At 51.1% G+C, this 16,160-nt stretch overlaps 4 protein-coding genes across 4 annotated transcripts; 2 read left to right on the forward strand and 2 right to left on the reverse strand.

Annotated features, from left to right (window-relative positions):
- Positions 1 to 600: 600 nt before the first annotated feature.
- V8C40DRAFT_269069 (putative L-carnitine dehydratase) lies at positions 601 to 2,508 on the forward strand (the record flags this gene model as incomplete). Its single annotated transcript, XM_083220037.1, has 3 exons — positions 601 to 1,444; positions 1,522 to 1,913; positions 1,978 to 2,508. 3 exons carry the CDS (start codon positions 601 to 603, stop codon positions 2,506 to 2,508), a joined length of 1,767 nt encoding a protein of 588 aa, XP_083069891.1.
- Positions 2,509 to 2,751: 243 nt separating this feature from the next.
- On the reverse strand, positions 2,752 to 3,693 carry V8C40DRAFT_281764 (uncharacterized protein; the record flags this gene model as incomplete). Its single annotated transcript, XM_083221674.1, has 1 exon — positions 2,752 to 3,693. The coding sequence occupies one exon, from the start codon at positions 3,691 to 3,693 to the stop codon at positions 2,752 to 2,754; it is 942 nt and encodes a 313-aa protein (XP_083069892.1).
- Positions 3,694 to 6,690: 2,997 nt separating this feature from the next.
- V8C40DRAFT_76189 (uncharacterized protein) lies at positions 6,691 to 7,542 on the reverse strand. Its single transcript, XM_083223402.1, has one exon. The coding sequence runs from the start codon at positions 7,386 to 7,388 to the stop codon at positions 6,780 to 6,782; it is 609 nt and encodes a 202-aa protein (XP_083069893.1). The 5' UTR covers positions 7,389 to 7,542; the 3' UTR covers positions 6,691 to 6,779.
- Positions 7,543 to 9,635: 2,093 nt separating this feature from the next.
- V8C40DRAFT_76194 (kinesin) lies at positions 9,636 to 15,718 on the forward strand. Its single transcript, XM_083223403.1, has 4 exons — positions 9,636 to 9,946; positions 10,093 to 10,410; positions 10,515 to 14,995; positions 15,085 to 15,718. Exons 1-4 carry the CDS (start codon positions 9,775 to 9,777, stop codon positions 15,625 to 15,627), a joined length of 5,514 nt encoding a protein of 1,837 aa, XP_083069894.1. The 5' UTR covers positions 9,636 to 9,774; the 3' UTR covers positions 15,628 to 15,718.
- The last annotated feature ends 442 nt before the right edge of the window (positions 15,719 to 16,160 follow it).

The following is a 16,160-nucleotide window of genomic DNA, read 5'->3' on the forward strand; positions in this document are numbered from 1 at the left end:
ATTGAATTGAATGGCATTAGTAACTGAGCCGGCGTGCTTACAGTATTGGATCTCGTTCCGCTGGATTTTTGATTAACAAATAGCTTGGTGATCATTAGTGATGCGGCTTTTTGCCCGAGTTACATGGATGTATCCTGCAGCTTTCGACAAAGTCAAAGTTATAAACATGCCGCTGTTCGTCATCATTCCGCTGCTCTCCCCTTCAACCCACTGACTCTCTCCCTCTTCCAAGCCTTCATGGCTCGTAAATCCGCCGGCTTTCCGAAAATTTGCCCTGTTTCTGTTTCTTCGTCGGATTTCAACTCCCCCAATCGCCTTAGCCTGTCGTAGATCCGCTGTGGGTGGTATGGAGATGTCTTCGGAAGGCTCTCCGCGGTTTGCGGACTGCGCCCCGAGAAACCGCTATTGATGCCTTGTCTTTTCATGCAATGATGACGACGATGGTTCCTAAAGTAGATTATATATAGAGAACCAATATGATAAACTGTTCTCTTCTCTTTCTTTTTCTCCTTGAAAATGAACCGTAGCCTGTTTCCTAGGATACAAGTACGTTACCTACAGAGAGTCACCGGGTGCCGACATAGGCACAACCTCTTCAGCATGACGGCTACAGAAACCATTGTTGGTAATGACGATGCCAATACATATGCGGTCCCTGTGGCCGCAAATCAAGTTTACGACAAGGGCATCATTTCGAATCCCCTCATAGCCAAAGACCTCCCCGCCGAAGTACTCAAGAAAAGCACAAACATCGTCTTCACCGGCTCAGACAGTCCGTCTCTTCCCGTCAACTGGAGGCTTGCAGAAGCTGTATCATCTCTAAAGGCACTGGAAGCAGCCTTGGTGGACGTTATTCTCCAGCGCCGTTACGGTCTTGAGCCTCATCGTGTCACCATCAACACCGACCATGCCAGTCTCTTCATCTTCTCTACTCTTCTCTGGGCTATTGATCCTTCGGAAGGAGGGGAGAATATCAGGCCCGACAGCCTCCGTCAGGCAAATGCGAACCTGTTCAAATACTTTCCCAGCTGTGATAAGCACCGCATGAATGCTTCCACTCACCGCAACCTGGCAACCAACATCTACAAGTGCGCCGACGGTCGTTTCTTCCAAGCTCACGGGTCTCTGAATCCTACACCGGTACTCCTCAATGTTGGTCTAAAAGCCGAAGCCGATGAGGATACAAATGTTTACGAGGATGCCGTCAAGCCGTTCAATGAAGCGTTTGGAAAGATTGACAGCCAGACCTTGCAGCAAATCACGGATGAGACGCGGCAAGCAGGCACCATCTGCTACACTGTGGACGAGTTCCTAAACTCAAAGCACGGCAAAGCCAATGCGCATGTTGGACTATGGGAAATTCGTGAGACTGCGAACAAGCTGCAAGAGCCATGCTGGTGGGAAACGCCCGAATCTCAATCTGGTGTTTCTAGGCCACTCGCCGGTTAGTTGGACATTCAAATTACTTATTTCTCTTTGAAGTTATACAATAGTTGGCTAATATGATTTACAAAACAATAGGGATCAAAGTCGTTGACCTAACAAGAATCATCGCTGGGCCGAGTATTACTAGATCCCTGGCAGAATTGGGAGCCAGTGTAATGCGCTGCACAGCACCCCATTTGCCAGACGTCGTATCTCTCCAAGCTGATCTCAACTGGGGAAAATGGAACTGCAGCATCGATCTCCGAGAGGAGAGTGGTCGACAAAAGCTCAAGCAGCTCATCCTGGAGGCCGATGTAGTCGTGCAGGGCTACCGACCCGGTACTCTCGACAAGTACGGCTTTGGTGAAGAAGACGTCATCAAGATGTGTGAGAACCGAGCCAGGGGAATTATTCATGTGCGAGAAAACTCGTACGGCTGGCATGGCCCATGGAAGGACCGAAGCGGATGGCAGCAAGTTGCTGACGCTGTAAGTTCTTACCACCCCTTTCTTCCCCTTTTTGTCGTTGAATCTAACATGTTTGTTGTTGTAGAACACCGGCCTTAGTTATTCTTTTGGACAAGCCATGGGAAATGATGAACCCGTCACACCCATCTTTCCTCACAGCGATTATTGCAGCGGCGTTGCTGGTTCTTGTGCAGTCCTCATCGCCCTGCTGCGTCGTGCTGAGCGAGGCGGGTCTTATTGCATCGATCTCTCCCTCAATTACTACAGCACATGGCTTATTCGTTCAGTGGGCACGTATCCCACTCAAGTCTTTGACAAAGTGTGGGCTGAGCACGGCAGGCCAGTCTACCGCTACTGGCACAACAACGGCATCTCGGCGCCAGAAACGGTCAAGAGGCTCAGGACTGGGCCGGCAAGTAAGAGGATATTGCGCCCGGAATTCTTCGAGGACCGACGCTCGCCGAGTGTGCTTGGAGACAAGGTGTTTCGCGCGGTGAAGGGAGTTGCTGATTGGGGCGGCGTGGTTGACTTAAGATACAATGTTGGAACTCGAGGAAATGGGACGGATGCAGCTAGATGGCCAGAAGACTTGATGCAAGAAGTGGTTACGGAATGAGATTAGATCAAGATAAACTAGTGTCAATAGAAGGATAAACACAGTGTGTTAGAAAGGAGATTTGGTTCTCTTCAGCCAATAGAGGTAAAATTCGTCAGGCACTAGATATCAGACTCAGACTCACTGAAGCCCAGGTGAATAGTCCTATCATACCACATTCCCCCAGCCAAAATTCCCCTTGTTTTCTGCTCGGCTAACATCACCCTTGTTTTCTACTCATCTGCCCATGTTCAAAGAACGCCATCATGGATTCTTCTGCAGCAGCAGTTGGACATCCTCTACGACCTTGACACGGGAAGTGAGCTCGGCAATGGAGCCCTCCACCCTCGCCATAGCCTTTCCCTTCTTCTCAGCCTCCTTGGTTTGATGCTCGCGAATGAGAGCGAGTTCGCGCAGTATTTGGTCTGCCTTCTCAGTCTGCTTGACTTGATTCTCTCGAATGAGAATGAGTTCGCGCAGTATCTCATCTGCTCTGCCGGTCTCTGCCGCTTTCTGGGACAGTGTCTTGATGCCCCGAGCGAAAAGAGGAGAGTCGCTCCTTTGATGTAGGGGGAGCTTGTTCTCATTCGACACAGGCGCCATCATGGGCTTTTGATCTACCTTGGCGAATTCGTGAAGATCTTGACTCTTCGGCTCTGAAAATTCGTTCTTGATTACTACTTTCCCAGAAGAACCGACCACCGAGTTGGACGAAGCAGGGTCTTCAGCATGCTTCTTGCTCGGAGGTTGGTCTTCAACGATCGACTCGCTTCGACGCTTCTTGGACCCTTTTTTGTAGGGATGGTGCTTGCAGTATTCTTTGAACAAGTTTTCCATCACCTCAGAGCCATGTGCCGTCTTCACATGCTCTGCCACCGATTTGACTTTGCCATAGATGGCATTAAACATAACGTAGCGTGCCCACGTTGGGTTATTCTTGATGGCTTTGTACAGCTTGTGCTGGCTCGGCGCGCCTTTCGCTGATTTGGGAACAATAAACGCCGACGAAGCCACGAGCTCGCAGTATTCCTGTTGATCGGAGAGCGCCATGTTTGTTGCTTGGCGCCAGTACGCCGTGACGGCAGCGAGGGCATGGTCGTACTGAGGATGATTCTTGGCGATGGGAATGTCTTCAGTCTCCAAGCGTAAGGGGGGGATGTTTGGGTTGGGGCAGGGGTTCGGGTGAGTGACAAGGTTGAGCGCCATCGTGGGCGTTGGTTGTTGATCCTGTCTCGAGATATGAAGAAGGAGGAAAGATTTTTCGAGACAAGAAGTTTTGGGATTCTTGTAGAAAGTCGACGCGAGTGGACGCGTCGGCAAGTGCCAGGTGGCAGCACGTTTGGCTGCCAGTTGCCAGAATTTATCACGACAACCGTGACACTCAAACGTGAAGTAAACTCAGATGCTAGAATTCAGATGTTATGTTTAGCTTGCAACTACTATCATTGATAGTAATCACTCTTTGCTAGTAGTAGCCGACTTGGACAAATGCCACTCCTTATCATCTTATTCCAGTTGTAGCATCTCAGCTCTTTGACTTGGTCTGTTCAGCCAAGTCAACGTTTGCCAGAAGCCTCATTTATATGACGAGATAGCTGTATGGTTCGATATTCAATGCAGGGAATTCCATCTGGTCCACTTGCATCCCTAATAGCAGCGCATGGCCTTGCGTCCGATGTGACCCATCCTAGAATAAATGCTAGCAGGATATCGTCAAAAGGCTCCCGATTCTAGATCTCATAACCGTTCAAATGGCTATGAATATGGCAAGTCTATCGTACAGAATAATATACGATTGTGTTTGTTAAAAAGAGCACCTCTAGTAGATTTATACAGGTGACTCCTCTACTAATACTGAGCTTAATACTGAAAACATGCCTGGCGCTCTTCTTGCCGAATATATGTCTTTCTGCCTACTTTCTTTTAACATTGCTGTTTTTCTGTAGCACCTGCTACTGAACTTGGGCATGAGATACCGGCTACACGTACCTAGGTACATAGGTACATACATGTAGCTTACCTGGAGGTTGGATAGACCTCCGTATAGATACTTCAAAGTTTTCATGTTGTTTTGTTGGTTGGATCAATAATCCAGGCAGCCGACAATAAATCGTAGGCTTCTTATGAGTTCTCTGAACGCAAAATACAAGTCCGCTTTACTGGTGATGCCATAGGCTACTCCAGGCTTTTGGTCACCCCTGATTCTTAACAATTGAAGCTTGCCCAACTGATCCATCGTTCTCGGGTAACAGCAGTCATGGTCTAAAAGTGAATTGACTTCCCTACTTGGGCATTTCGTTAAAACAACGCAAAAAGTATATCTTCTCGGATTCCCGTGCTTTTAAACAGTACCTGACAAACGGCGACGTGAGCCTTCTTCGCCCGACGGACCGAGAATCACTTGATGCCGAAGAAGAGGGAATGGTGGCAATGATGTTCGAACTTCAGCAGCTCGAAATCCTATTTTACCGACCGAGACACGCCAGCCCACCAGCACCCGTCACGATCACGGAGCAACGAACAATCACCCGCGGACAAGCAAACAATGTGCTCAAAGAGTGGACAGTCAAGTACGATAACGAAAGTTTTTCGCCGGAGACGAACGAAAAAATTAAGTCAATTTTAACTCCTGAGTTCATTCGAGTACTGGGACCCAACTCCAAGAAATGGGTAGTTAGATTTGCCAGAATGACGAAGAAACCCTACCTTGAGGAGTGGGTGAACGAAGCAGATATAAAGTCACTTTTTGACATTTGGAGCCCTACCTCGGGCTCGATGTCATTGTGCCAGGTGGCCTATCTCCCAGAAGGAGTTGTGACCATTCTTTATATGAACAGCGCCTTATTTTTGTCGTTCTATAGAGAGAAATGGAGAAGATGTTCATTCACTCATTCATTATTAAATCACTAGTATGAGTTCGATTCCCTATTGGAGTGCATTTATTCCGTGCTTGTCAATTCCTTTGAACAAGCGGTTTCTCTCCTCAATAGGCAGTACTGATGACCTGAGAGGAATGGTTTAATGTTAAGTGCATGCATATAGCTACATACGTATATGGAAAGTAAATTACAGCGTCTAGCACATCATTGCTCTTAAAAAATACCAGGTACAACTACTATTGCGGAAAGGAAGCGTTCTATCCCACACGCATTGAGATGACCGTGTCAGAGAGGTGGAGATGGTTCAAATCACAACCCATATATAACCGACTGATGGCATGAGGTTTGGTGTCTTGCTACTACTCCCTTGGAGCGAGGAAACGGCCGTCGAGTGAACTGCTGGGCCAACAAAGACGGCTCCCAGGCCATCTGAAATCATCCAATACGTTCCCTACCTAGGTACGTAACACACATTGCCCGTCTCTTTACAGTAGCCGTGCACGTATTCATATCCACCTATTATTGTATTTGCAGGCTTCGATTCATCCGAGACATTTCGATGCTTGGCGAAAATGCTTTCTCGAGGACCCAATCTCCGCCCAGCCCGATCGCTCCGGCATCTCCATTCTGACAAATGGTGATTGGATCCGGTGTCCAATTCCCTGTGGAGGCTTGATTGTTTGTGTATCTACTAATAGCAATGAGGCTAATTACATCTAGTGTGTGGTGGTATCCGCATCTTACAACGGTGATACCGATCTTCATTTACCCAGTTGTTCAAGGGTGCACCCCAAGATTGCTCCAAATACGAATCACGAAAGAAATTTGCATCTATTACTGCGCTGTTTGGTACGGTATAGAGGACAACCTCGTCGCTTTGGTTTTACTTTGACTTTGGCTTTTTTTCTTTCTTTTGTCCACACTTTATACCCATCGGTTACTAAATGCCATCATATTACAGGGTAGCACAACGCCTCCCAAGACACGCACAAAAAGTAACCGAAGATCTGGGCATCCGATCTCTCTCACCACTAGCCGACGGCGCATGTCGCACTGCCTACATGTAGCAACCACAGCATTTACTCGCCTTTTGCCGGCGAGTATTTGTCAGGTAAACGTGATGGAATTAATTTACGGCAGATGGCAAAGCTAGGGCTGCTAGGCTGCCGTAGATACAGGTGGTGGACTCTGTACGAGTTGATTGTGTAGTCCGAATTTCGAAAATATATCCCCATACGGACTCTACGGAGCACACGACAGGCATCGTGATGTTGACCCCTGGGCCTGCAATGCCTGGCGCGGCGAAGATCGACATGTGGTCGGCGTTATGGTTAATTGCTTGCAAAACGCTGACCGTTTACTATATGGTGATGATGTGACGAGCAATTTCTGCAAGGCGAGGCCCCGTGATAATCAACATGGTGCAGTGCAATGCTGCATACCTGTAGTTTGTAGATTTGGTGTTAACACCGGATACGATACGCGTGTTGCTGCCATTTGTTGATGGGTGATTGGATTGACCAACGGAGCGTGGCGCTTTTCGCATGACAAAGGGCGCCAATGTGAAACGGCGTGCAGGATGCATATACTGTACGAGTAATATAACACCAAAGACACTCTCGATGAGCACAAAGGCGGCAAAATGAGTGAACGAATGACGGCAGCGGCGGAAGTGGGAGTACCTAGCAAGCAGCCAGCAAATGAGAGCAACTGGCCTGCCACCCTTGTCTGGTTCCTCATCTTATTCACCACCATGTAATCCGTGCTCCGTCCGCACTTGCAGACGAGGCGAGGTTGTTGTGCGGAGTTTTGGGACCAAGCTTGCAAGCACAGCTCCAATACGGCCGCTGGGTGGGTGAGACATGTGCAGCAATCGGCAGCGACTACAGATATTAGGTGCCCAAAGCTTCGGGGGATAATTTGACCTGTCAAACGCCATTTCTGTAGTAGGGACAGCCAGTCCGCAAGGGGGTTGATGGTGGTTGAGCTGAGAGATATCAAGGCCCGTTGCATCAAGAACATTGAAGGGAACCGTCGAGGAATCAAGGAACGGAACGGAACCCAAGCAAGGGAAATGAAATGACCGATTGTCGACTAAAGAGTAGCAATCACACGCTAGCACATGCCATCCCGTCGACTCGTGTCCCACTGCGGACTCAGCTTCACATCATCAGTCAGCCTTGTACGACCTTTTCTTTGTCAATCGCGCGCGCATGTGGCCGCATCGTGGAGAAGGACAACGGACACTTTTTTTTTTCCCGTTCGTTTTTCTTCGGTTATCGCCATGTCCTAATTTCCAGACTCCACGGGCCAGCCAGACTTGGGTAACGGATGGACAGACAGGGGGGACAGAGAGAGAGAGATAGAGAGAGAGAGAGCGGAAGAGAAAGTGAAAAGCCTTCAATTCGTCCTGTTGCTTGTTGTTTCGGATTTTGACGGAGCACGGAGCGCCGGCAGGTACCTGTGACGCCGTAGCGGTACGGAGCTCCAGCACTTGCACAAGTCCAGGTACTCACTCCCCTGTTGCCCATGGACCCGGCTGCGAGGCTGCTAAGCCAAAGAAAGAAAAAGCTCAGGAACAAGCGAGAACTAGAAGCTCGTTTTTGTGCAAATGGATCGATGATGGATCAGGGCCAAACAGCCACAGAATGGCCTCTTTTCTCTCCGATCACAGGCGAGCTCTCAAGGGCCTGCGGTGGCTTGGCAGGTGGCTAGTGCGAGCTGGGACCCCAAACGGACTAGCGCATGCCGCTTAGCGCTAGGATCCCCTGGCTCTTGGCTGTTTTAGGCACAGGCGGGCGCTGGCAATTTCAGGGGTTCTGGACGATGCTGCAAGTACCTGGCCGTACCGATTTGGCTCTGTGTCTGGGTGCTCGAGGCGCTGAAATCGCGCTGCTGTCGAAGTACCGGTACCAGCGAACGTAGCACGGGGCGCTGCCTTACCAATCCTCCTCCTGCGAGCTATTTCGCGGTGGCTTTTTAGGGGTTTGTGACAATTTGCGCTGTGTGCAGGCGACTGGACTGGATTGGGCAGAGCCTTGCCACGGATCAAATTGATTAGGTGCACGTTGTTGTTAGTTTCCCTAGGTTAGGGGACATGGAGTTGAGATGATGTGCGCATTTTAGGGGCTCGTCCATCGCTTCAGCAGCTGGAGGCAGCTACTGTCAATGGTCTGGTGCCCTGGAATTGCTCCCCGTAGGTGCTAAACACCACTAAGCAGCTACCTATGTACCTGTCGGACGGGTGTCTTTTTCCCTCTTCGACCGACCTCGCCTCAGTCTATCGAATATTCCCCCCTAGCTAGCAAACACCAGCTTCTCCCCCCTTTTAATATCGGGTCGAAAAACACCACACGTCTCGTCTTCTTCACTCCACCTTCGCAGGCACGATCCCGCCCCGTCATTCAATTCTCTTGTCTCGTCTCGTTCTGTTCTGTAAGGACACTGAGCTGGGCCAATCCAATCCTGCCTGTGCCAAGGTATCTTACCGTGCTGGAGAATTGCCATCGTGCGAGCAGCATCCATTCATCAATTCTCGCCCCAGTCCAGCCCGTTTGCAAGGTCTGGCGTCTTTGTTTAATTAGGTACGGGATAGCCAAATCCACCCGTTCAAGGGCCCTGCCGTCTCCATCGCCATACCCAGCTCTGACATGCCTGTTTGATAGGCGAACAAGGACCCCCGAGACCCCCATCGCGACCACTCATCGTGCAACCGCAATATCCTCACGAAGCCGGCCGTCGAATCAGTGCCAGCCTGGCCATGCATTGCCTGTACCCGTACATACGCACATCCCGACTATTCAGGTTCCAGTAGCTCTGTCCGACATACACACACACACCACACCACACGTGTACTGTACATACGCACCCGCATACAATCTTGTATCTCTACCAGTACGAGTTCATGCACCGGCATCCCGTCTCCACCGGCCAGTGAGGCGCGCAGATTGGATCATAGCAAAGACAAGGGGAGAGAGACCACAAGACAGAGAGAGAGAGGGACGAAAAAAGAAAGAAAAAAAGAGAATCAGCAAACTATTACGACTACTGCTTGTTCTGGTAGCGAGCAACGATCGGCACGGTTCTCTTGAGAAACCGTTCGTTGATCCTCCGTCTCTGTCTCTGACCATCGTCGTTCCTTTTCCTCCCCTCCCTCAGGACATCGTCAGCACACTCTTTTCCCCTCCTCAATTTCTTTTCTAATTCGCTCGTTTTCCCCGTTCCAGCGCTGCTCGTGTTCGCGGCCTGGGTCATTCACCTGCTGTCGCTTGTGCGCGTTTGCGCCGGCTTGTGCGCGCCGTCGACACGGGCCCCTACCTGATTAATAGAACAGGTATTCTGGACTGGAGCGACTGGAGCTTCGCTGCCTCGGTGACATCTGGCTCCGCTTCGCTTCGCATCTTCCGCCATGGCCACTTCTCCGCCGGACTCGCCATCGCCAGCGCATAAGCTTCAGCGTCCCCTGAGCGCGATTGCTACTCGTCCTCAACCAAGGAGCACCAGTCGGTTGAGTATGAACAGCAAGCAAGGCGGCGAGAGCAGAGCCTCTGATGAGGACAATCGGACGGCTGTCCGTGTCGGTACGCATTTTCGCCCTCTTTTCAAGCACCAAACCCTCCAAAGACGTTGGTACACTGTCTCGTGAACTTCGACGTCTCCCGGGCTAGTACTGATTTCATGATTTTTTGGATGAGCTGACATGACCATTTTACCTTTACTCTCGCAGCCGTCAGAGTGCGACCGGCGTTGAATCCAGAAGATCCAGGATATGACCTGATACCGCAGCGCTTCCAGCGCCCTATGGTGCACGTCACGTCTAATACGAGCCTGTCTATCGATTCTCCTCAAGGACGTAAGCTTTTCGTCTTCGATCGCGTCTTCGGCCCGGATGTTATGCAAGATGGCATCTGGGAGTACCTGACAGACAGCATCAACGCCTTCACCCAAGGATACAATGTCTCTCTCCTTGCCTACGGCCAGTCCGGTGCTGGCAAATCATACACCATGGGCACGGCAAGTGCGACAGAAAATCCAGACGATATGGGTATGGAACTTCCTTTTGCCTGTCCACTAACAGCAGCAGATTCTATGCGCAAGCTGCATTGCGCTCGTCATCTTGCGTGGCTAATCCATTGTGCTCTCATTTAGGTGTTATCCCTCGAGCAGCCGCTGCCCTGTTCGAAAAGCTGGATGTACAGAAAGGTGTTGTGAATAATGGCACAATGAAGAGCGCTAGTAGCTTCAGATCTCCTCGAGGATATGGCCAGCAAAACAACCTGGGCGACCGAAACTGGGCATTGACGGCCACCTATGTCGAAATTTACAACGAGACCCTCCGAGATCTTCTGGTTGCCGATACCACGCCACTAAATGATCGAACCTCAGTTGCAATCCGAGAAGATGTCAAGGGCAATATCATTCTCACAGGCCTGCACCAGGTCGACATTACCTGCGTCGACGACCTTCTCAACGCCCTCGCCTTTGGCTCCTCCATTCGCCAGACCGATGCTACTGCCATCAACGCCAAATCCTCCCGCTCACACGCCGTCTTCTCCCTCAACTTGGTCCAGCGCAAGAACAAGTTTTCAAATTCCGACAAGCGCCACTCCATGCCCTTGGAAGCCATGAGTGGCCAGGACATATCCGTCACCACCGATAGCAAGCTGCACTTTGTCGATTTGGCCGGTAGTGAAAGACTGAAGAACACGGGTGCTCAGGGCGAGCGTGCAAAGGAAGGAATATCCATCAACGCCGGATTGGCTGCCCTGGGTAAAGTCATCAGCCAGCTTTCGTCACGAAACGCGGGCGCCCACGTCTCTTATCGCGATTCCAAACTCACGCGACTTCTCCAGGACTCGCTCGGTGGCAATGCAATTACCTACATGATTGCCTGTGTTACGCCGCCGGAATTCCATCTTAGCGAGACGCTCAACACCGTTCAATATGCGCAGCGCGCCCGTGCTATCCAGTCAAAGCCTCGAATCCAGCAAGTCGAAGAAGGGGATAAGAATGCCATTATTGAACGGCTGAAGGCCGAGGTGGCCTTTTTGCGCGAGCAAATTCGCAGTGCCAACGGACAAGGCGACCTCCCCCCTCGTAGCGCCAACAGATCTACCGAAAGATCCGAGAGGCAAAATGAACGGGAAGCAGAGCTTCAGAACCAGCTGCTTGATCTCCAGGAAAACTATGGCACCCTGAACAACCGCCATGCTCGCTTGATTGCGGAAATGGCCAAGGCCCGAGAAAGCGAGCACCAGCACCATCTCCAGTTGGACGAGCTCCAGGAAGAAAATGCAACCGATCGCCTGAACCGCTCAAACTCATTTGCTCAGTCAGTTGAACAGGTTGTTCTCGAATACGAGAAGACCATCCAGACGCTCGAACAGTCATTGTCCAAGACACGAACCACCTTGTCGAACACGGAAACAAATCTCCTCGAGAAAGAAACCAAGTGTGCCTATGTTGAGACTATCAACTCCCAGTTGCAGTCTCGTATTCAAAAGCTCATGGACCGCGAAGCTAGCACCGAAAGCTACCTCCACGACTTGGAGGCTAAGCTAGATGGCCACAGCACTGGTGAGGAGAAGAACTCGGCCATTATTGTTGAGTTGCGTAAAGAGATTACCCGCATCCGTGAGAACGAGTCTGCGTCTGAAGATTACATCTCAACGCTGGAGGAGCGCCTTGCCGAGGCGGATCAGGACGCTGAGCTTATGCAACGAGAAATCGAGCGTCTTGAGCAAGTTATTGAGAGACAGCGGAGTCTAGGCAAGCTGGACGCTTTGCTTCACGAGCTTGACCATGTTGACGAGTCTAAATTGCGCGACTCAGACGATAGCACGAAGGCGGAGTCCGCAGACGGCCATGACCACCAACTGGCCCAAGACAAAGATCAGCAGAATGAAACCGAAGAAGCAACATCAAAGCTCGCCCCTGTTGTGGAGAACGATGAGGATGCTGTTATTGCCGGTGATTCTGTACCAAAAGCTTCCGAGAACCAGCCCGTCGATGATGCAGCTACAAACCAGGCCTTTGCACAATCCAAATTCGTGGCAGACAAGCTGGAGTTGGTCACTCGAGAGCTCTTCGACCTTCGAACTGAGCACGAGACTACCGTTCATGACTATGGTAGACTGCATGCCAAGTACGAAGAGGCGATGCGAAAGATGTCAGAGCTCCAGGATACTATTGACGAAGCTCGCTACCCTGACCGACTCCGCCATTCCATCATTTCCGTGGACGCAGCGACCGAGACTCGCCCCGAGTCATTCCAGTCCGTTCAGACGAGCTACGCCAAAGATGATATTCGATCTTCAGCCCACCGATCGCTCTCCTCTGAGCTTTCGTCCGTCATGGACTCACCCATCACGGCTGATACCACGCATCTCGATCTGGAATCTGAAGACGATACGGCTACTGCTAAGCCCGCAGCATCAGTTGAGGATCTGACCAGAGAGCTCGCGCAACATGTCGAGCTGCATGAGCAGCAGGGACAGGACGAGCTGGAGGAACAGACTGAACCTGTCGAGCAGCACGAACAGCTCGAGTCGAAGGAGCAGCCTGAGCATGTCGAGAAGACCGAGCACGTCGCCGAACATGAAAACGTACAGCCAGTTGAGCTGAAGGAACCAATTGAGCTGAAAGCGCAGGTCGAGCATAAGGAGTTGGCTGAGCCTGTGGAGCTCGTCGAGTCTAAGGAGGTGGTCGAACCCAAGGAGCACGTTGAGCATATTGAGCAGGTTCAGGCTCAGGAGGCTCAGCAGTTTGAATTCTTTGTTCAGCATGACGATGCCGAAATCCAGGTGCCTGCCGAGCAATACGAACAGGCTGACAGGAGCGAGCAAAATGAACAGCTTGCCATGGAGCTTGAGAGACTCAGAGTCCTGGCCGAGGAAAAAGAAAGCGCCGAAAGGGAACTGGCCATGAAATACGCTCAGCTGGAACTCAAGCACAACGAGACCTTGGATATGGTCGAGGAGCTCAAGACCGAAGTTACCAAGGCCCGAACTGTCGACAACGGCCCCCGCGTAATCCGCCGAAAGTCGAGCCAGAACCTTCTTGGCGTGGATCGTGCTCAGCGATCATTCGTCTACTTGAGAAATCTTGCAGCTGAAAACTTTGAAGGAAGGCCAGAGACAATGCAATCATTTGAGCTGAACCTCAACTCAGCCATGCACGAGCTTCAATCCCGCAGTGAACGAATCCAAGAGCTGGAGTCCGACGTTGCTGCGGCCAAGAAGGAGATGGAGAGCAAGATGGCCATCATCTCAGGCCTGGCGCGTGAGCGCTCTAGCTTGAAGGCCTCACCCGTTGACATGTCGATGGTCGCAACCCTCCGAGGCCAGCTTGAGCAGAGCGAGAGGCAACTCTACGATCTTCGTGAGGCCCATGCTGTGCGTGAGCGGGAATTGACGAGCGAAGTCGAGGTCCTCCGCAAGTCTGTCGCATCTACTCCTACCCGAACTCAGTTCATGCCGAGTGACGAAGAAGAGGCCGACGTTCCATACAATGAAAGAGTGTCTACGCTGCAGGCAGAGCTGGCTGGCTGGGAGAACAAGCATCACGCTGCTCTGGTATCTATGAGAAGCACCGAGAAAGAGATGCAGGCAACCATCCAACAGCTAGAGGCCCAGGTCGATGCTGCAAACGCCCAGCTAGTCGAATCCCAAACCCGAGCCGCTGCCGAAAAGGATGCGGATGCTGAGGAGGCCAAGAAGGAAGTTGTCAAGCAGCAAGAGCTCATTGAGTTCCTACGCGGAGAGATCGACGAGTACAAGGCTGTTATCAACAGCAACAACGCCAAGGTTGCAGAGCTCGAGTCTCTCCATCTCTCCGCTCGAGCGGCAATGGACGACATGTCTAAGATTCATAGCTCAGTTACAGCTGAGACAACCGCCCGCCACCAAGAACTTTCCGCTAAGCTTGAGGAGCTGATTGCTAGCCACGAAGATGCCACAAAAGCGCACCAGGAAGAGATGGACGCGCTCAAGCAGAGCCACGCTCGAGAACTTGCTGAACTGAAGGACCACGAACAAACTAGCTATGAGAAGCAGGTAGAGGTGCTTATGACTGAGCACTCAGAGGCTATTTTCAGGCTGGAAACGGACCTTGCTCAGTCCAGGGATGAACTGACAAGAGTTGCGACTCAGATCGCCGCCGTCTTTGGTGCAGAGATGCCACTAGAGAAGCTGGGCGAGCGGATTGAGGCTCTCGTCGCCAACCAAAATGCCGTTGAATCAGAGCGCAAGAAGATGGGTGAGCTTACATCTCATGTTACGGAGCTGTCAAACATCAACGAGACACTCGTCCGGGATCTTGAGGGAGTGAAGACGGCGATTGCAGGCCTGCTTCCTGGCGGCCCAGAAGCCAAGGCTGGTCCTCTGGTGGACCAGCTTGCTGCCGTCAAGGCCAAGGTGGAAGACCTCGATGGCCGCAACAAGAAGAACTCTCGTCTCATTGAAGAGCTCGAAGAACAGCTGCAGCACAACTTTGATGAGGTTCAGGTGACCAATAACCGCCTGAGCTCGCTGCAGTCTGAGCGTAACGCCCAGCTTGACGAGGCGTTGTCCTCTCGAATCAAGCTTCAAACCGAGCTTGAAACCGTCCGCGAAGAATATGCTGCCCTCCAAGTAAGTCGTCACCCGCCTCCACCTCCTCTCATTATGTCGAGGGCTGTGAGTCATGTTATGTGTGAACCTAGCTAACCATTGATGAACAGATCAAGTACAACGAAATGGCCAATGGAGACGTCAAGCGATCCAACTCCAACTCGACAATTCGCAAGAGCTCCTCACACAACTCTCTACCATCACCACCTCCTTCCGTCCCTCTGCCACCTCTGCCCAACGGTGCGCCCAGCTCTCCTACTTCGACACGCCCCCCGAGCAAGGACAACTTCAACATTTCTCAGGTCACTGAGGATCAAGAAGCTCGCATTCGTGCTATTGAGAAGCACCTCAGCGCCGAGCGCCAACTTACGCAGACTCTAGAAGAGGCTCTGGGTGACCTGGAGAAGCAATCCAAGAAGGTCAAGGCAGACTGCGATGCCTGGAAGAAGCGTGCTCAAGAGCTTGAAGCCGAGGTCAAGGAGCTGAAGGAGAAGACGAGTGACCAGTCACAGGACAACCGATACAGCATGCAGGCGGTAGAGGAGGAGCGAAAGAAGAGACAGGCGGCAGAGGCGGCCCGAAAGCAGCTGGAGGAGAGAATGCAGGCCATCAGCAAGAACAAGAAGAAGAAGGGCAGCTTGAACTGCTTCTAAGCGTGACGCTCATGGGCAAACGCAGCTGTATGTGGGCTCTGCAGGACTATACCCCAACTCTTTGCGCCTCGCAGGAACTCACTGCCCCTTACAGCAACTCGCTTTGGATGTTATTTTCTTGACGCTTCATTCTGACGGGACCTCATTCTGTCAAACCTTCATGAATTTCTTCTTTCCGACTCATGATGCTTCTCCTATCCGGTGCATTTGCCTCGGAGGAGAGGAAAATATTGATATCTTATCTCTTGGTATTGGCTGCTTGTTTTTTATTTCTTGATTTGGTTTCATTCGGCGCAGCCAGGAGTTATTGTGACCCTCTTACCTTTTTTCTCATCCTCTGTTCGAAACGTCTACTTTATTCTTGTTTTTTTTTCTGGAGCGAGCAAACTACAATGTCATTTCACCGTGTTAAATGACAAGTTGTACGTCATGATGCGCGTTGTTTTACTCTATTTATTTGTTTTTTTACACCTTTTCTTCTGGTTGTCCTACTGTATAGTGTAGGCGAGGTGGTTATTATTCTATTTTGATGA

This window comes from Trichoderma camerunense, assembly GCF_050948025.1.
Source record: "Trichoderma camerunense strain CBS 138272 chromosome Unknown V8C40scaffold_17, whole genome shotgun sequence".
Taxonomy (NCBI): domain Eukaryota; kingdom Fungi; phylum Ascomycota; class Sordariomycetes; order Hypocreales; family Hypocreaceae; genus Trichoderma; species Trichoderma camerunense.

What these genes read in the sequence shown, in the direction of transcription:
- V8C40DRAFT_76189 (XM_083223402.1), bottom strand. Translation starts at nt 7,388, where the DNA reads ATGTTCTTGATGCAACGGGCCTTGATATCTCTCAGCTCAACCACCATC.
- V8C40DRAFT_76194 (XM_083223403.1), top strand. Translation starts at nt 9,775, where the DNA reads ATGGCCACTTCTCCGCCGGACTCGCCATCGCCAGCGCATAAGCTTCAG. An exon ending in TCGGACGGCTGTCCGTGTCG is followed by an intron (nt 9,947 to 10,092) that starts GTACGCATTTTC and finishes TTACTCTCGCAG; the next exon opens with CCGTCAGAGTGCGACCGGCG. An exon ending in AGAAAATCCAGACGATATGG is followed by an intron (nt 10,411 to 10,514) that starts GTATGGAACTTC and finishes GCTCTCATTTAG; the next exon opens with GTGTTATCCCTCGAGCAGCC.